General features: G+C 33.3%; 1 protein-coding gene across 2 annotated transcripts; it reads left to right on the top strand.

Moving 5' to 3' along the window:
* The first annotated feature begins 273 nt into the window (after window positions 1-273).
* Window positions 274-4,201, top strand: LOC112292903 (uncharacterized). Of its 2 annotated transcripts, none has more exons than XM_024541880.3 (7): window positions 274-991; window positions 1,566-1,753; window positions 1,976-2,150; window positions 2,435-2,608; window positions 2,785-2,949; window positions 3,163-3,209; window positions 3,598-4,201. In XM_024541880.3, the coding sequence occupies exons 1-7, from the start codon at window positions 893-895 to the stop codon at window positions 3,863-3,865; spliced, it is 1,116 nt and encodes a 371-aa protein (XP_024397648.1). In that variant the 5' UTR covers window positions 274-892; the 3' UTR covers window positions 3,866-4,201. The 2 variants fall into 2 exon arrangements, with proteins under 2 accessions (XP_024397648.1, XP_024397647.1); XM_024541879.3 differs by having other exon boundaries at window positions 2,785-2,973.
* The last annotated feature ends 16,526 nt before the right edge of the window (window positions 4,202-20,727 follow it).

Raw genomic sequence — 20,727 nt, 5'->3', positions numbered from 1 at the left:
GAGTGAGATGGAAATGATATCCAAGTGTACAGCAGCACAAACAAAAGGATGCGGGGGAAGCGAGCGAGGGAGAGAGGGAGGGAGGCAGGGTTCCAATACACAGGGTTACAGGGGAACATGAGAGCGAGCGAGAGAGAGCCATGGGAACGTGAGAGAGAGCGAGCGAGAGAAAGCCATGGGAACGTGAGAGAGAGAGTGAGCGAGAGAGCAAGCAACGCCAACCCACTCGCTCCATCAACTTACTCAACTCAACTCACTCAACTCACTTCCCCTATTTCCATTTCCATGCCCTCACAGCAAAACCTATTTCTGGCTCTGCTTCTTCTTCTGCATCATCCTCCTCGTCTTCATCATCTTCATCCTCGTCTTTGTCGTCGTTGTCGTCGTTACCTGCCTGGGCCCTGCCTTGTGTGCCTCGCACCGCGACCGACCCTCGGGGTTTTTCTCTCTCTCTCTCTCTCTCTCTCTTCCTCCTCCTCTTTGTATTCGCACTCGGATGTGCGGGCTTAGGCCATTTTATCAATCCCTTCCGCGGAATTTCTGGTGCGGTTTGTACTCACTTGGAGCGCGGTTAAGTGGGACTCTGCGGAGGTTTTGGGGCTAGCGTTGCTGTTGGAAAATGAGCGCAATTTAGGGTTGTTTAACTGTTCGCCTTGCGGCCGAGCTTTGGTGTTATGTTGTATTGGATATGGCATTTTGTTGTGCGTCGTGTCCTCATTTGGAAAAGTGAGGATCTTTCATTGTTCCGGTTCTAGGGTTTTAGGTGGTCGTACCGCGGGGTGGTCCGTTTCGGGGCAGCAAGGAGGATGGTGTGTCGTACGAGACAGTGATTTGGAACTAAGGGGCATTGGAGAGGTGTGCGTAGTATCTGAAGGAGGAATATCGGGGCAGCATGGACCCCAAAGCGCTCTTGGATGAGCTCATGGGAAAGGACCGAGACCTTCCATTGGATCAGCAGAAGAAGAAGCGGCTACAGTTCGACGATCCTCAGGTTTTGTTATTGTGAATGCTTTTTATAGAGCTGTCTGTTGTTGATTGTTTTCCCAGGTATTTGGCCTTGTCACGTGTGTTTTATTGTCGAGTTTCGTGATCTGAAACGTAATTTTCTTGAAAACGACATACCGTTTTTTTTTTTTTTTTTTTTTTAATTTTTTTTTTTCTCTCTTTCTCAGTCGGGATAGTTGACACTACATTATCGCTCAATAGTAGACCTGCACAAAGAAGCATTTGGAGCAGAATTTTATTTAAGTTTTCTTTAATATATCAAGAACTCGTGTAATTGATCGATTTCTAGGATTTCATCGTGCTGTGTTTGTTTGACGAGAATTAAGCGTAGCTTTTCTCATCTTGTGATTCGAACTTATTCCTTGAACTCTGTAACTGTAGTAGGCTGTACTACTTTTAAGAGAGTGAACTGAAGTTGATTCGATAAGTAGGCTTCCGGTTTCTTGCTCGGGCATCGGTGTATGGCGCATTGTTTGAATGGACGATTCCTAGGAAGACCTATTTGCTCCATGTTGTTTTATTCCTTTTTTTTAATTTGAAGCTTTTCGTTCTGTCTATAGGTTTGTCACTATCATCTGGTGGCTTTCTGTCCTCACGACCTATTCCCTAACACGAAGAGTGATTTGGGCGCATGCGAAAAGCTGCATGATGATGCTCTTCGAGCAGACTTTTTGAAGTCCAACAAAGTTGCTCAATATGAGGCAGAGTTTTTAGGTTACCTGGAGCGTTTGATATCTGACTTGGAGAGGTAAGAACCAGACGGCCTTTTTACACTGGAACGTAAGTTTATGCAACCAGATTTCGCGGGCTCTATGTAGATGTATATATCAGGCATGCCTTGGATTGGAAGGAGAGATCGGCATGGCGTAAAGTACGACTAGGTTCCAATCTCTGGATCGGATGTGAGCACAGGCGTCACTCGATGTATCAAGCATCATGTCTCTCATGGAGTTTAATACCCTTGTGACAGGAAGATTAAAAGGTGCCACGAGCGGCTTGATAAAGAAATGCCTTTAACAGATCATGCTCGGGCAAATAGTGATCGTATATCAGCTATCGCAATGGAGGTGCAATCCTTGCTAAAGCAAGCTGAAAAGGAGGGAGAAGACGGCCAAGTAGATCAAGCTCAAGCTACCATGAGCAAGGTATGATCTTTCAATTGGGTATTTTGAGCGTTAGATATTCCGTTTCATTCCTGTATGTACAGTTCCTCACCTCCTTACCATTGTTCATGCAAGTCGATTGCGCATAGTGCTGTGTTCCACAAGCAACTTTTGAAATAACCTCCCTCCCCCCCTCCCCCCCCCCTTTTTGTTTTTCTGCTTTTTTGCTATTTTGTTTTGTTTTGTTTTTTTTGTGATAGCTTAATTTTCTCTAATTTAACGTGAGCACGTCATATTGAGCCAATTACTTCGGGGTCATTCAACAGGTGGAGAACCTCAACAAGGAGAAAGATCAACTGGTGCGGGCAGTTATGCCCGAGTTTGGTAGTATACTTGAGAAAGAGAAGCGCATGCAAGTTTGTGAAGTGTGTGGGGCAATGCAAGCATCTACAGATACTGAAAAACGACTCGCTAGTCATTTGGAAGGAAAACAACATCTGGTATCGTCCTGATCTTGGTCGTGGCGTCCCTCATTGACGGATAATTACTGTTCTGTGATCATTGTGTTTTAGATATGTTTAGGATGTCGCGATTGTTGTGATGTAATATTTTTTGTGTTTATATTTCTGCATATGTATAGTTGGTACGTGGTGACATGTGGACTTCTGGCTTGCAGGGATACTTTAGGATCAGACAAACTGCTGCAGAGCTTCGTAAGAAGAAAGAAGAAGAACGAGAATCCCGTAGGCGAGATCGGGAAACTGCAGAAAAACCTCTGGAGAGTGATGGAAAGTATAAAGTGGAAGACGTTGCTGTGGACGATTCTAAAGACCCTGACAAGGTGCTCAATGCTATCGGAGCTGCTGTAATGATCGCTCGTAATTTGTGCATCTACTATTTTCGTCCTGTGTTATTTTATGAACTTGTAACTTGCAATTGGGAGGTCGAACATTCGTTTCTGTGAACTCCTTGGGCATTTTTTTCTTGATCACGGAATCGATTTTTCCTTTCACTGCAATTAATCACTGAACGTAACACGTTTTTCTGCATCCAGAATGGATCTCGTCCTGACCACAGAGAACGAGATAGACGTGAGCGCAGGTAAGATTTTTTGTTTTTATTTTTCTGTCTATATTTTTGTGTTGAATTGTCTGTTTTGTCTCTGTCTGAATGACCTGATCTCATTTATATTTATTTGAATTGATATTATAGTAATGCTACTTGAGTTTAGTATTGTTATAAAAACCAGCGGATCTGAGAGTATACACAACCTGTTTCATGGCACAATTTTGATACCTCATAGGTTCATTTTGAGCACATGTTTCCCTCAAAGAATCTATCGCCACAGATAGCTTAGCGAACTTTCAGGCGCCGGATGTAGTAGAAGTAGTTTTTAGGAGGTTACAAGTACTTTGTGTGATCTTCCTGTTCAAGCTTGGGATCATATCTATTTAACAAATTGGCTACATGTCTTATTGTCTTCTAACAGCCGAAGCAAAGAGAAATACCGACGCAGAAGCCGCAGTCCTGAACGTGGTCGGGATCGAGAGTCAGAACGAGATACCAAGGACCGCGAGAAAGACAGATATAGAGATCGTGATAGAGATAGAAATCGCGACCATTATGGTAGCAGGGACAGGGACCGTGAGCGTGACCGAGATGGGCGTAGGGAGAGAGAGAGAGGTAGAGGTAGTGACTACGACAGGTATAGAGAACGTGATAGTCGAAGACGAAGCAGAAGTCGGGACCGCAAATGATAGCTGTGCTAGATTTATTGCAACATTTGTTTTTCATGTATGTTTGATCTGTATGCTCGACTGTGTGAACTATCACAGGTGACTACTCAGCAAAGTGGGTACCATGATGCTATATGTTAGGAGACTAGTTTGCTCTGCTGCTTTTTCGAGCATAGGGGGTTGCTTGTCCGATGTTAGTTTTGGGCATTTCAAGGTTGCAGCACGGACTTGTTCTTCTAGCTGTCAATGCCACGAACGAATGTTGGGAATCAATTGTTGGGAACAAATATTTTGTAATTGATTCATGAATAATTGTTGGGAATCAAATGTTGGGAAACAAAATTTTATTGTTGGGAACTAATGTTGGGAAATTCCAGTCCTTGAAAGTCCAAAATAGGTCTCTAGTTCCCAACTACTATTTTGTTCTTCTGTATTTGGGCAACCAGGTTCTATCGTAGGGAAGGGTACCCATTGGAGCACGAGTTGGGATGGATGCTGGATCACTTCGGGTTTGTGCATTATAATCCCGAGTCAATCCTACGTTTGGGGTCTTACATCTAGATCCGAAGGACGTAAACAATGTGATCAAGTAGATTTTTGATAGTTTCAATGTATAGTTCTAGCTATGAAAAACTCAACATTACCGTTGATAAATCAATCGTTCAAATTGAAAACAGTAGTGTCAGTATTCAGTACCAAAATGAAGATATCTTCAATCTGATTCAAAACGTGTGAGTAGACTTGTTCAAAATATGCATTAATGTTTAAGTAAATCTATAATGTAGGAATTGAGATTTTCCAATTTTAAAAGTATGGGATATTAAGATGAACTCATATTAGTTTTTGTTCTTTTAGATAATTTCACTGATTTCATTTGATTTTTACAAAAAAAAATCAAAACTTGCTTGTTGTAAAGGCAATCTATGTCATAAATATTAAAAGATCTCATGTAACTTATGTTTCTAATAATCCAGAATTCTATTTTAAATAAAAATATATTATTAATTGTAAATTTTTAAAGATTTTATTTATATCGCATGGATTATGAGGTAGGAGTTGAAGAATTATAAACTAGCATTATGATAATTATTTGGCTTATAAATTGGTCTCTTTTAAAATCTAAAAATAGATTATTTAGATTGTTTGCCTTTCTAGAGAACTTCCTCTAGAAATATACGCAATATTGGCACTATATCACATTGTAAATTTATTTGAATAACTTATGTTTTTATTGGCACAAAATTCATAGATTAGAAATAAATTTTTCTTCATTATTGTTAATAATACCAAGGCTATATTAATCTATTTTAGCCAACAATTAAGTACTTCAACAACAACATTTGTTATATTTATAAAGTTTAAGCTACTAGTATTAGATGCAAGCAAAGCAATGTTGGACATAATAGAAAAGAAGCAGCAATTCTTTTTTTATGAAGTTATTTTTTTGGTATTTTTTTTAATTAATTATTTTTTAGTTTGCTTATTTATTTCTTTTCACTTTTGTATGTCTCATTGAAGTTACATTTTATTGTAGAAGTTAAAAACAAGGACTTGTGGTATTTTTTTTGGTTTAAAGAATCATGACTTAAATTTGCATTGGAATTTTATTTATATAATAAATCTTCTCCATTAAATAAAGTCTTAGCACAAGTATGTCCAATAAGGACATTTGTCTCATATTATCCTACTAGATTGGACACTTGATAAGTTTCTTCAAAAATTTCTTTAGATAAAATCTTTCCAATTAGATCCTTGAATAAATATAGGTCTTTGTTCTACTAAGTTCTTCTTCTAATTAGTATCCTAATCTAATTGTTATGTATGCATTCTTAAGCTTATCAATTTTTTTGCTCAATATTTTTGTTGTTGATGAATTATATATCATTGTTGTACTACTACATTTATTGTTCTCTTGAGCCTTATTTTTTCTTTATAATACTTGATTTGATTTAATTTAATAAATAAATTATAAATATATATCATTTAGTTTATTGCTTAGTTTATTCTTTATAATTATTATTATATTTTGTTTATTTTTTTACTTTTATATATTTTTAGTTTTTTTATATATATAGTAATGTTAGTTTTTACAACCTTGGTTTAATTCTTTGATTCACTTTTTTTTAGCTTTTAGTTTTGTAGTTTTTTTTCAAAAGTGTTCTTATGTTTTAAGTCTATTTTCTATTTGTTAAATTATTCTTTACTTATTACTTCTTTTATTTTTATTTTCATAATAATTAGGTTTATTTTATTCTTAAAATATTAAAAATTTCAAGGATTTATTAATCAAATATAACTTGTCATTGAACTTCAACTTGAAAGCTATTCAACTTAAAAATCGCAAGTTAGATTTATTGATGCTTTTTTTTCAAGTTTAGCATTTTCATGATTTTTTTATCTTTTCTTGAACTACAAGTTTTAATATTGTATAATCTAGAGGTTTTTTTGGCATATTTTTGAACTATGTATGGAAAATATGATGCAATTTGTATTGTAACCAACAAGATTCATATTTTGTAATAAAAAAATTGATCAATAATGTTATATACTTGCAAGTATTTAATAACTTGCCATTGATATCAAGTGAAATGATGCTGCACTTATTAGCCAATTTTTCTATGGATTATAATATGAAGTAAAAAAATTGATGCTCAACTTATCTGATCCTCAAACATTTAGTCAAGGAATTGACTTTGCTATGAAGTATGACAATGAACTTTTTAAATTTCAATCTAAGAGTCACACATATGTGCCTCAATGTTACTATAATTTAATGGCATCACAAACATCTCCTCAACACATACATTTGGAAGTAAAGGATATGCAAATTAATGTGGTATATTTCAAACCTCTAATTGAGCAAGAAAAGACTTGTCGTCATGAAGAAGGATTATACTTATATTATGGAGATCCTAAGTATACTACTCAACATTGTTCAAAAAAATAACGCAACCACAAAATGAATAATACGGCCATCAAAAAAGATAGTATCTTAGAAAATAAATTTATTCAGCTACAATATTAATCATGCAACTAGAATCTTATACAATACCTAGTGAAGTTCCTATTTTCTTTTCAAAACCAGCTTTTTGAATTTAGCCAAACTTAAGGAATATATTCAAGAAAATCTAGCGAAGAACTTCATATGCCATTTCAAATTTTCAATAAGAGGTCCAATTTTATTTGTGAAGAAAAAAGTAGGTTAGAAACTTGGTCAACAAGTTAACTATGTGCCTCACATGTTGATAGCTTACAAAACATGCTAACTATGTGGCGCCCATATAGAAAACTTGCCTTGCAAGTTAAGATACGTGTTGTGTAAAGTCAACACGTTTTTGGAGGCCCTACAGAATATTTTCATGTAGCTCGTAGGTAGATAGTATATATAGAGGCAAGAGTGAAGCCTTCTTCACTCTTGTCAACTCCTTTCTTGTTTCTAGTCTAGTTTCAAGGATCTCTAGTTTTCTTGTCTTTTGGCAATAGCCATTCCAATTTCTTTCTTAATATATGTTAGGGACATAGTCCTTAGAACCTTCTAGAGACAAGCTTCTAGAACCTTCTAAAGACAAGCTTCTAGAACCTTCTAAAGACAAGCTTCTAGAACCTTCTAGAAGCAAGTCTCTGGAATCTTCTAGAAGCTTCTTAGTTGATAGAAGATGTTAGGGACATAGTCCTTAGAACCTTCTAGAGATAAGTTTCTAGAATCTTCTAGAAGCAAGTCTCTAGAACCTTCTAGAAGCTTCCTAGTTGGTAGAAGTTGCTTGAGAAGCTTCCTAAATAGGAGTATATATTGGAATCGAGGCTGAAGAGTTCTTCGGTCCCGACAACACATCTCTTGGAGCTCTAGCTCACCTCTCTAGTGTTGTTCTCATCTGATTAATCTAATTCTTGCCAGTTCTTCTTGAACTTCTTCTTAGATCTCGAGTCTGTATTTCTGTGTCTATGACTGTTTGTCGAGACTTCACTCAACTCAGATATCAGAGCTAGTTCTTCTTTGTTAGAGTGTGGATTATCCCTTTGCTTGGAAGTGTACTAGCATTTTAGAAGTTGCGGATTACCCTCCTCTAAACTGATACTTGTTTTGTTACAATATTGGAGTCTTATTCTTCTTGGAGAGAGTGGATTACCCCTTTTCTTGAAGCTCTTAAGGCATTTTAGAAGTTGCGGAGTACCCTCCTCTAAACCAATATTATCTTCTTGTAGAGTCATTTTTGTCCTTCTCTTAGAATGGCTGGGGGTCAAGACATTAGTATGACGGGAAGTTCAGAGTTCAAGTTAGATGCTATCATGAATGCCCTCGCTAAGTTATCACAAAGAACTGCAGAGATTGAAGGAGTCGTGGCAAGGCTTCATAATGATGGAACATCTGGGATGGCACAATCTAGGTTGCACCAGCCTCAAACTTCTGCACTTGGAGAAGCAACTTTGCCTCAGGTTCGACAAGCACCGCTGGTTCTACAACATAAGGAGCCCCAAGTTAGCCTTCCGGACAAGCTCGATGGTACGCGTTCTAAGTTTCGAGGATTTGTCAACCAAATCAGGTTGATAACAGTTTTACAACCCGAACGCTATCCAACGGAGGAGTCACGTGTTGGGCTTGTTGGAACCTTACTTACAAGACAAGCTCTATCATGGTTTGCTCCTTTGTTTGAAAAATGATCGTCCATACTAAACAACTTTGAAACCTTTTTGGAGGCGTTTGCGAAAGCATTTGGTGAACACGACAAGGTTCGATGGGCTACAACAAAGATCCGGTCACTACGACAAGGGATGCGTTCTACATCAATCTATGCATCGGACTTCAGGCAATTAGCATGCGACATCAATTGGGACGAAGAAGCGTTGATGATTCAATTCTATTGGGGTTTAAGGGACGATGTGAAGGATTTGCTGTTAACTCTTCCTGATCCACGAACGCTCAATGAAGCCATTAGCCAAGCTGAGAAGTGTGATAACCGCCTATTCCAACGTCGCCAAGACCAACGTTCAAGACAACATACAGTTCGCTACATCCCAACTATATCGGCAAGCAGCGTGAATTCACATTCAGAGGTAGAAGATATGCAAATTGATGCGGTACGTGTCAAATCTCTTACTCTAGAAGAAAAAAAACGGCGTATGGAAGAAGGTCTATGCTTGTATTGCGGTGAAGAAGGCCACAAAGTTGAAAACTGCCTCAAGAAGCAAAATCGACGTATTATCAAGACTAGGGGCACATTTATTCAGGAAAACGAGGATGCCCAGCCACAATAGGAACCATGCGGCTGGACAATAAAATATCGCAACAACAACGAGGTTCCTTTCTTTCCGCTCAACCTGCCCTTTGTTTTACAATCCCTTTGTTTGTTGGCCCTCAGAAATTGAGAACCTTAGCATTATTAGATTCAGGAGCATCTGCTTGTTTCTTAGACGAAGAATTTGCGAAGCATCATTAGATCCCTTTAGTATAAAAATCCAAACCTGTTCACGTTGAGGTCATACATGGACGACCTTTATTGTCCAATAGTGTCACCCATGAATCAGAACCTATAGAAGTGATGTTTAAGGGCCATAGTAGTCATATTATTTTTAATATTATTAGAATCCCATCAAATCCTCTTATTCTTGGTCTTTCCTGGTTGGAAAAGCATAACACAGCCATAGATTGGAAGTTGCAGAAGATGACCTTTCCCACAAAACCACCCAAGAGCAAGCCTAGTAGAAAACCCCGAATAGAAAAATCCTTATTTATTGGAGCAAGAGCATTTATAAGATCGTCCATGGGAAGGCACACCGTTTGTCATTTATGCGGCTCCAACTACCGGGAAGAAGATCTCGATAGCAAGTATACCGGAGCAATATAAGGATTTTAAAGACGTGTTTCAAAAGAAAAATGCCGACATGCTACCGCAACACAGACCATATGATTGCGCCATAGACTTGCAGGAAGGAGCACAACTGCCTTTTGGCCCAATCTACAATCTATCGCAGATGGAGTTGGCGGAATTGTGGAAGTACATCGACGAGAATCTAGCCAAGAACTTCATCCGTCATTCAAAATTGTCAGCTGGAGCACCCATCTTATTTGTGAAGAAGAAAGATGGCTCATTGCGGATGTGTGTGGACTATCGAGGCCTCAACAAGGTAACAAAGAAGAAGCATTACCCGTTATCTTTGATTTTTGGTCTCTTAGAACAACTTAGACGTGCAAGGATCTTTACAAAAATTGATCTAAGGGGAGCTTACAACCTCATACGAATCAAGGAAGGAGATGAGTGGAAGACAGCGTTTCGTACAAGGTATGGCCATATTGAGTATAATGTCATGCCCTTTGGTCTTACTAATACTCCAGCGGTCTTTCAACATATGATGAATGACATTTTTCGAGAGCACCTTGACGATTTTGTTGTCATCTATTTGGATGATATTTTGATATTCTCCAAAAATGAGGAAGAGCATGAAAAATACGTTCGTTTGGTCTTGGAGAAACTACGCAAACGAGGACTATATGCCAAGTTAGAGAAGTATTTATTTCACCAACTAGAAATGGAGTTTTTGGGGTTTGTTGCGACTATGGAAGGCTTGAAGATGGATCGCAAGAAGGTGGAAGCAATCGTGTCTTGGGAGGTTCCAAAGACGGTTAGAGACGTACAATACTTTGTTGGTTTTGCTAACTTCTATCGGATCTTTATCAAGAATTACTCTTTAGTTGCTGCTCCCCTCACTCGGTTAACATGCAAGGATAAGCTGGAATGGGAACCTCTAGCAGAGAAGGCGTTTCAAGACTTGAAGACCGCATTTACTACGGCTCCAATCTTGGTACATCCAGACTTTACAAAGGCCTTTTATTTAGCAATTGATGCTTTGGATTTTGCTTTAGGAGCTGTACTTTCAGAGATGAGAGAAGACAAGAAGCTCCATCTGGTTGCATTCTATTCTCGAAAGTTCTTTGCTGCTGAAATCAATTATGAGATTGACGATAAGGAACTTCTTGCTATAGTGGATTCTTTCTAAGAATGGTATCATTTTCTTGAAGGAGCTGCACACCCAGTGACCGTATATGCAAATCACAAGAATTTGAAGTATTTCATGTCGACTCAAGTTCTAAATTAACGTCAAGCTCGGTGGAGTATGTCGCTATCTAGATTCGATTTTGTTATCACTTATTGACTTGGAAAGCAACAAGGACTATCTGATACCTTATCGAGGAGATCATATCTTGTATCATAGGCTAGAGAAGCAGCGTTTAATCAATAATATACGACATTATTGAAGCTAGAACAATTTTGGCTTTGTGCTACTATTGTACCAATTGATGTTGACTTCCTGAACCAGGTACGTGCCTTGACCATTGAAGATTCAGTAGCCACTGATATCAAGCAGCATACCAATGATGATAAGTTCAAGGTGGAGGGAGATCTTTTATACTTTGAAGAGTGATTGTATATCCCAAAAGGACTAGCATGACTCTGAGTTCTTCAATCTTGCCACGATTTTCTAGCTGCGAGATATTTTGGATTCAATTAGACCTTGGAGCTTATTTCTCGAGATTTTTGGTGGCCCCAAATGTAGAAGGATGTGAAAGATTTTGTCCTCTCCTGTGACATCTGTTCAAGATCCAAGAATCCTCGACATTGCCCTTATGGACTCCTACAGTCATTGCGGATTTCACGTCGACTATGGTCTTCAGTTTCCATGGACTTCATCACAGACCTTCTATCATCGAACTCATTTGACAGCATCTTTGTCATAGTAGATCAGCTTACAAAAATGGCACACTTTGTCCCTTGCAAGAAGACATCGTCCAGTGAAGTCACAGCAAGGCTCTTTCTCGATAATGTGTATCGTTATCATGGACTACCAGATGATATCATATTGGATCGAGGAACCCAGTTCGTATCAAAGTTTTGGAGATCTTTCTTTTAGATACTGAAGGTGGATATCAAGCTTTCTTCGGCTTTTCATCCTCAAGCTGATGGCCAAACGGAACGGGTGAACTAAGTCTTGGAACAATACTTACGATGCAGCATCAACTATCAGGAAGATGATTAGACCACATATCTGCCGCTAGCTGAGTTTGCATATAACAACACCCTCCATGTATCGACTCAATACACACTATTCTTTTCCAACTATGAGTATCATCCGAAGCTTGATTTATTGAGTCCATCAACAAATAACAATCCAGCAGCTGAAAGATTTGCGAAACAACTATCAGAGCTTCAAAATACGTTGAAGCTTCAATTACAATCCACTCAAGAATCCTACAAGGCGTCTGCAGATAGATTTCGAAATCAAGCACCTACTTTCAAAATTGGAGATAAAGCATGGCTTCTTCGACGGAATATCAAGACCAAGCGACCATGTGATAAGTTGGACTATCGAAGATTGGGACCATTTATCATCTAGAAGCAAATCAATCTAGTGGCGTACCGTCTGGAATTACCGACTTCTATGAAGGTACATCTAGTCTTTCATGTTTCTCTGTTGGAGCCTTATCGAGAGTCGTCTTTTCCTGGAAGAGTGCAATGTCCGCCACCTAATATTGAGATCGAGAACCATAAGGAATACGAGGTTGAAAAGGTACTGGATTTATGGCGAAGGTGGGGCAAGTTGGAGTATCTTGTTCATTGGTGCGGCTACGACATTAATGAGCGAACGTAGGAGACAGCTGAAAATCTTGCCAATGCGCCGCAAAAGGTACAGGAGTTTCATCAACAACATCCTCATAAATCTAAACTGGTTTGACGATAGCTTCCTTCTGAAGCTTGCTCATCTAAGAATATAAGAAAGGGGGAGAGCACCACCAAAATTCGTAGTTGATGTAGTTATTTTCTCCAAGATAAAATAGAATTTTTTTAGCAGCCATAGTTTGGTCTTCTGATATGGATAGCCAAGTGATAGATACTATGCTAGTTATATTATCTCAACCAACTAACTCACGAAGGCGACCCTGAGATGAAGAACCACCTGCACCACAACGACGACGGAGGATACCAAGTAATCGATCACTAGTGATTGTATTTGAGTCCGAGCCTGCTTACGATGGTCAGCCAGAAGGCATATTTGCAGGACAATTTCACAATGAAGACACGGAAGTTCATGCTTGGTCAGAAGTTGAAGGAGTGGGCCACTACCGTTGGCTTCAAGGGTCGATGAACCACTTACCTCGTGAACAACAGTTGGAGTTCATAGCAGACGTTTTACGACAGATCTTCATTTTCTTGCATTGGTACTGATTGAAAACAACATTGCTTCTCAAAAACCTCGAAGCTAAAGGATGGGGTGATGTTAGGGACATAGTCCTTAGAACCTCCTAGAGACAAGTTTCTAGAACCTTCTAAAGACAAGCTTCTAGAACCTTCTAGAAGCAAGTCTCTGAAATCTTCTAGAAGCTTCTTAGTTGATAGAAGATGTTAGGGACATAGTCCTTAGAACCTTCTAGAGATAGGTTTCTAGAACCTTCTAGAAGCAAGTCTCTGGAACCTTCTAGAAGCTTTCTAGTTGATAGAAGTTGCTTGAGAAGCTTCCTAAATAGGAGTATATATTGGAATCGAGGCTGAAGAGTTCTTTAGTCTCGACAATACATCTCTTGGAGCTCTAGCTCACCTCTCTAGTGTTGTTCTCATCTGATTAATCTAATTCTTGTCAGTTCTTCTTGAACTTCTTATTAGATCTCGAGTCTGTATTTCTATGTCCATGATAATATACATATTTAGTTATTTCTATTTTATCATCTTTCTTTGAAAAAAGTCTCATTTGTTTATTTATTTTTATCAAGTTTTTATCTTTGACATTAAATAAATATTATAATAATATATATTATAAATTTAAATTATATATTAAATATTATGTAATATAATATTTTCTAATAGATATATAAGTGCCTTCTTATGATCTAATAACCAGAAAGAGTTGTAAGCTCATGTATTTAAGCGTGATACTTTTAATATTAGATCTTAAGTGCCTCAACTATACTCACCTTCTTAGGTCATGTAAGCTATCTTTATGAAATTTTCTTTTGTCCCAATGACACAAAAAACATTTAAATCCAAGTTATTATGAGTAAATTATGATGGATTAAAGATAGAATGTAAATAATAAATAAATTAAGTGAATAATTTTTACGTCAAAGATAACTTGCTTAAGAGATAAAGAGTTTGACCCTCACCAAGGCTCCCAAGTAGTATATATGGGATGTCAAAAGAGGCCATGAGGCCTTAGTCTTATCTTCCTACCTATATCCAAGGTGCTACAACCCATATGGAACTTATACACTTTCCTTCTTACAAGGACTAGATTAGCTGCTGGTCCTCCTATTGTCTACTAGTAAAACTTATTTTTTTTCATTTTCTACTTCACCATGGTATTTAAAAACACTCTATTATTCTAAGAACCTTGTATGGCCTTCGAATCTTGCTTCATTTCTTCATAATCGCTTCCAAGATGATAAAACTCAATTTTACTAAAGTCTTAAAATCTTCTCTAAAAATTCCTAAAAAATCATATAATATTTTTATAATAATAATATCTATTTAAGGCTATATTTGTATACCTTGGTGATTTTTTATAGTAATAAAATTAATTTACATCTACTAAAAATCCTATTTTCTAAAGAATTACTAAAAAATTATGAAGTTCTCTTCATGCTTCTTTTAACTACTAACTAATCATTGATAGGATTTTTATAAGTAACAAATATAGATAAGAGGCTAATAAAGACATTGGTTTCAATAATTAATCCTTAATACTTAACAATAAGTAATAATACTAAATTAACTAAAATAATTACCTCCAAGATTTATTAATATTCTTTTTTTATAACTTTTCTTTTAATAAGACTTTTATAACTTATAAATACTTCTAAATTCTAATAAATAATTAAATAGTCAAATAGACTCTCTAATCTTAATATTTATATAGTTAATTAACTTTAAATTATATTTTTAATTAATCTATCAATTAAGATGCATTAATAGGACTCACAATAGCTTCCTATCTATTCATATTAAAGAAATAAGTGAAAAGATTGATAACATAGATAACTATACTATACTTGATAATATCAATAAAGGTGTAAAGATTAATAGAAATGAAGTTATTTTGATTATAATTAATATTAATATTAATATTATTTATAAATAATTAAATAATTTTTTTATAATAATATATATTATAAATTCAAATTACATATTAAATATTATATAATATAATAGTTTCTAATAGATAGAAGTGCCCTTTTATGATCTAATAATTAAAAGAAGATTCAAGCTCTTATGTTCAAGCTTGGTATCTTTAATATCAAATCAAAAGTACTCAAAGTGTAGTCACTATCTCAAGACATGTCAACTGTCCTTCTAAAGTTGTCTTTGATGGACATCAAAATAATATCTCTTCATTTGATAAGCTCAAGCATGATATGAGTATGGTGCATGAAGCATACCTTGTTGAAGAATGAGATATTAAAATTGAAGATGCATAAATACTTTAGTATCTCAAGAAGCTAAAACTTGTGTAGTATAAGAAAAAATAAAAAATTTAATTAAAAAAAAATAATATATTTCTTATAAACCATTATAAAGAATTCAAGTAATATTTTTATAAGTAATATATTATTAGCTATTCATATTATATTTACAACCTGTTATAAGCATCATAGTTGTTATAGGTATCGTAAGTATTATTGGTCACATAAGATAGTAGAATCATATCAAATATATAGTAATGTTAAATATATTTGAATATTTTAAATATTATTAGTATATAATATCAATATTAGTTATAATATTAATAATTAAATAATATATATCATATTAATATCTTTGAGACTAACATAACTATATTTTTTAAAGAAAAGATGTATTATAGTACTATAGAGCTACTTATAGAAGCAAGAATTACAATTAATATATATTATTATTATGCTTTTAGACATCAAGATAGAGAAAAAATTCATCTTATATATAAAGGTGTCATACAAAGCCTTACAAAACAACCAATTGAAAGACAATAAAAAAAAAAAATGTCTAAATTTCAAGAGATGATCTATATAGAAAATATTATAGACTTAAATAAATTATACACATATATTTTAATATTCTTATTTTTTATTGCACGTTATATTGATGTACCTATGGTATATTCAAACTCTAGAGATATAAATACTAGTATGACATTATTGCCATATATTGATTCAATAATTTTATTTCTTATCATTTTAAAGCTTATCTTATAAGCTTTTATTTTCTTACTATCAATGATTATTTTAAATAAAATACCTTCATTGTAACTAATAAGAGCTATATAGAGGCTATACTTCTTTACTATTGAATACCACCAAAAGTTCAAGTCATGCTCAATATAGTACAATGATATTATATCAAGAATAGTACGATATACAAAGTTTGAAAAACTTACATCTTTTGTAATACGTATAATTGATGTTGATTACTTAAACAAACAATTCAAAATAGATTCTTGTGTAGATATTCCTTCAAGTACTTCTATAGCTATAGTAATAGCACTATAAGAACCTTATTTAAGAGGGCAAGTATAATGGCCTCATATATATACATTCTCAATCTTATTTTAATCTTGTTATGAAATGAAAGCTTTAAAAGACTATTGATTTATTGTATGAAGAGAAGGCTTTCATGGCATACAATAAAAAGAATATAGATTCTAAGCTTAAAAAATCATAAGATAATAGAAAAATAAGAAAAAATATTATTTCAAATTTACAATAAACTTTGATAGAAGCATAACATTACTAAAAAAGAGAGAAGATAAAATGTATCTAAATTCTACTATAATAGTAGAATAATTAAAAAAATAACAAGAGATAAAAAAATAAGTTTAATATCTTCAAAAGACTAATAGTATCTATGATGGAATCTTATTATAATGAATTTAGTAAAGATCTTCTAAAAAAGAGAGCTAGTGATTTATTAGATATTGAATTGGAATTTGGAGGAGATATTACAAAGTCGAATCATTACAAGAGCATTACTTGTGTAGATTTCTTGTACACCAATATGAAAGAATTCAAGAAGAAACTTGGTACCAAAAAAAAAATTAAGAGTAGTACAAATAAGAATAGAACATTTAAAAAGGTTCAAAAAGTCCATAACAACATTATCATGTTCTTTTTACATTACATTTATTGACATTGACAAGTTTATCAAGATTGCTCAAAGGATAATTTTTGATAAGCATAAATGTATATTCTTATATATTATTATGTGTAAGAAGTACATGAATAATATTTCAAAATATTTTTAATAATTGTTATCATATTGTAGAACTTGGAACTAGATATGTTTGGATCAGTATCAATAATATCACTAATAACTTCATTATAAAATAAAAAGAATCATATGTTCATTCTTTCTCCACACTTTGTTAATACAACTATTGCAGCAATAAGAAGTTTTATGTTCATATCACGAACAAGAATATAGTATAATATCCTCTCAATAGTTTTTTTTTTTTTTTTTTAATCTTTGGATCAATGCAAAAGTATTTTATAGAGAATGATAATATATCTTAGGACACCCTAGCATTTTTCTCATCAAATGATGAAACATTCATAGATTCCAATCTATTGGAATATTTGAGAGAGTATTTATAATCTTGAAATGATTACAATAAAAAAATCCTTTGTTTGCATTAAATGGTAATAGATGTACTATTGTAAAAATTGAATTCTTTGATGTATTGATTTTCTTATTTAAGGTAGATGCAATTTTTTTCTATAAGATAAATATTACTTTACATTACCTGGTGATTTTAAATATAATAAGTATATTTTTTTATACTAAACATAAAAATGAGTTAATTATATGATTAATATTAGCACTAAATAATGTCTTAAGAACTTTTTATAAAATAGTATTACGTAATGTAAGAGTAGAGATACTTAGTGAAGAACCATATAAGGATATTAATAAGACTAATCAATCATTCTTTCTTGTTAATAAAGGATATCTAATTCTTCTATTACTAACAAATATATTTAAAGAAATATCTAGTGAGATAAAAAGCTATAATATACCTCCTTATAGTGATCTTACTAAATGATATAAGTAAAGTCTATTACTTCTAAACTTAATATTAATAATTGAAAGAAAATGAAGTACATCATGATATTATATGATAATGGTTCTTAAAAACATATATAAGATTATATTTTATATAAAGAAAGTAATTCATTAGATTGGTAATATTATTTGAATTAAATAGCAAAAAACAGGAATTCAATATAAGATTAGGTTCCTTGTAGAATTTTCTTTGAAAAGGTGTTTTAAAATAAATATTTTTTCTTTAATTTAGCTAATATAGATGTAAGATTTTTTTAATATAGTAATTTATTATTATTGAAATTTTAATCAATTAAAAATTAAGATAAAATCCTTAATTCAAAAAAACCTAAAATAAACTTTAATAGTTTTATATAAATTAAATAAAAAGTCAACAATACAATAGAAGAAAAATAGGTTGATATTAGAAAGAGAGAAAAAAGAAAGTAGAAGGAATAAGAAAATAAAAAAAAATAAGAAAAAAAAATAGAAAAAAAAAGATGATAGTATAAAGAAGGTGCATTTGATCTATAGCAACTTCTCTATCTATAGAAGTCTAAGCTACCTCAGATTTCATTTCTTTTGATTTTTTTGGTTTTTTTTTGAGAAGAATCGAAAACACTTTAATTAAGCATTGACAATAATAGTGATCAAATTGCACAAGTTGGTGACAATGTTGAAGGCCTTTCTTGTTGTTGCTTAATGCATGGATACTAAGATGCTATTTGATTTTTTTTCAGCTCTTTATTCTCTAGAAGTATTATAGTGCAGAATTTTATTTATTTTATTTTTTTTTGTAATTTGGAATAGAGCTGTGAAAACTTTGGAATGTCTTTTTTACTTGCATATATAGCTACATATATTTTTGCTTTGTTAATTGAGATGCTGTAGTATAGCATCTTAATTTTTCTTTTCAATGATCAATGTAGAACTTCTATTTGGTGATATTTGATAATGGAGGCATTGATATTCAATAAGTGAGTAGTACCTTTTCTAATACTTTTTAACTTACATAGTACTGGTTGCCATCAACGATGACATCACATCTAATTTGAGCTTGCAAAGATTCATGGATTTTAAAGATGGAAGAAAAGTGTATCACTTGAGGTTTATTAAAATTAACCTTATTGCAATTGCTCTACTAGATTGATCAATACAAGGATTTTAGTATGATATCTTATTGTTAAGAAGCAAAATTTTGAAGGTGATGTTTGCACAATGTAGTTGTTTGGTACCATGATTCATTTTTAGTTACATTTCAAAGTTTAATTTACAACTAGATTCTTCTTGATTTGATCAACTTAAAGCATAAATTGTTAATTTAATATCAATTTAAAGGACATATAGAATAAAAGAATTTTAATTCAGTATTTTTTTATAATTAAATATTGATTGTAAAATTAATTTTAGAAGCTTCTTTTAGTTCTTGAATAGGGTTTAGATTTCTAGTAAGTTTTAAAAGCCAAGCTTCTATTGAATCTTATGATTATGACATTAATAAGTTGACAAATGATGAGCTCTTACCATGGTTATAGTAGTAAATACTAATAGAATTCAAAACTTATGCAGCATATTATTTTATGATTATTTAAAAAATATAGAAGAAATGGATGAAGTCGTCAATTTAAAAGTTGAAGAATAGTGATTACATAGCAATTATCTACATCTAGTTATAAACTAGCTATAACAAAAGATCTCTTTGGAAGGCATTGCTTATTGAATCTAATATCATGAAGCTCAAATCCAACATATCGGACAACTTCATCATCAAAGTCTACAATGCTCTACAACAATTACTATAATATAGACTATATTCTATCAAACTTTTAAGAATGTGGAAGCAATCATATTCTTTAGATGTCTCTCAACTATGCTTTTAATGTGATGGTTGATTCAACTTCATGGTGTTAATTTAGAAAGAAAATCAGCATGATTCATCAATAAGGCTCAAATTCAAAAACAAAATAGGTTGAAATCCAAAAAACATCAATTATAAGCCCTCATTGTATTATTGGGCTATTGAGATTATTATTTTTTGATTAGATGAAAAAAAAAGAAGGTAGAAAATGTATTATGGCTACTATTGATAGTAGCATCAATCTCGGCTTGATTTAAAAGAAAGATCAAACTTCATTCTAGAAGATGAGTACTTACTTTATGAATTGCAGTCAAGAATCCATATAATCTTGATATTCATCTTATTCTAAAATAATTAGTAAGGTGATTTCAAGTTCATCAAATGATTCTAGATTAAGAAGAAATTAATTAAAATAAGATTGCATTAAGATTTTTTCGATGAAAATATTAATACATGAAAGTTAATTTAAAGATTAATATTAATTAATTGATTAAAATTTAATTAATAATTATAATTTTTAAAATTTATATAATTAATTTATTTGTTGTAAACTAGACAAAATTTTCAAGTTGTAGAATGGGTAGAAATTTGTTTTTGAAAGATATTGATAAAGTAGATTAATTATTCCTAGGATAGTCAATTCAATAGGTTGGATGATTGAATTAATTGTAAAAATGATTAAGTAGGGAATGATAGTTAGAATCTAGAATTTCAAGAGTAAATCAATAGCAGTTGAAGAAGATATTGGAGGAGTCAAATTGTGATAGTCATGAGTCGAGATAAGCTTGGTGCTATCTCTTGTTTCTTGTTTATTTTGTTGTTTTAGAATTTAATCACTATGAAGTAAATTTGTGGAATAAATCAGAGATTGATTTATAAGATATTGAATATAAAATTAAAGTATTGTGTGATTGAATTATTATGAAAAGATATTGGGAGATTAATCATTGATGGAAGATTATGGTTGT

This window comes from Physcomitrium patens, chromosome 15, assembly GCF_059467195.1.
Source record: "Physcomitrium patens ecotype Gransden chromosome 15, ASM5946719v1, whole genome shotgun sequence".
In the NCBI taxonomy this organism is placed as follows: Eukaryota; Viridiplantae; Streptophyta; class Bryopsida; order Funariales; family Funariaceae; genus Physcomitrium; species Physcomitrium patens.
The sequence above is the reverse complement of the archived record's forward strand: the minus strand, read 5'-3'. Positions and strand labels throughout refer to the sequence as shown.

Coding starts and splice junctions, on each gene's coding strand:
- LOC112292903 (XM_024541879.3), top strand. CDS start 893: ATGGACCCCAAAGCGCTCTTGGATGAGCTCATGGGAAAGGACCGAGAC. Junction 992..1,565: donor TACAGTTCGACGATCCTCAG/GTTTTGTTATTG, acceptor TTCTGTCTATAG/GTTTGTCACTATCATCTGGT. Junction 3,210..3,597: donor CGAGATAGACGTGAGCGCAG/GTAAGATTTTTT, acceptor GTCTTCTAACAG/CCGAAGCAAAGAGAAATACC.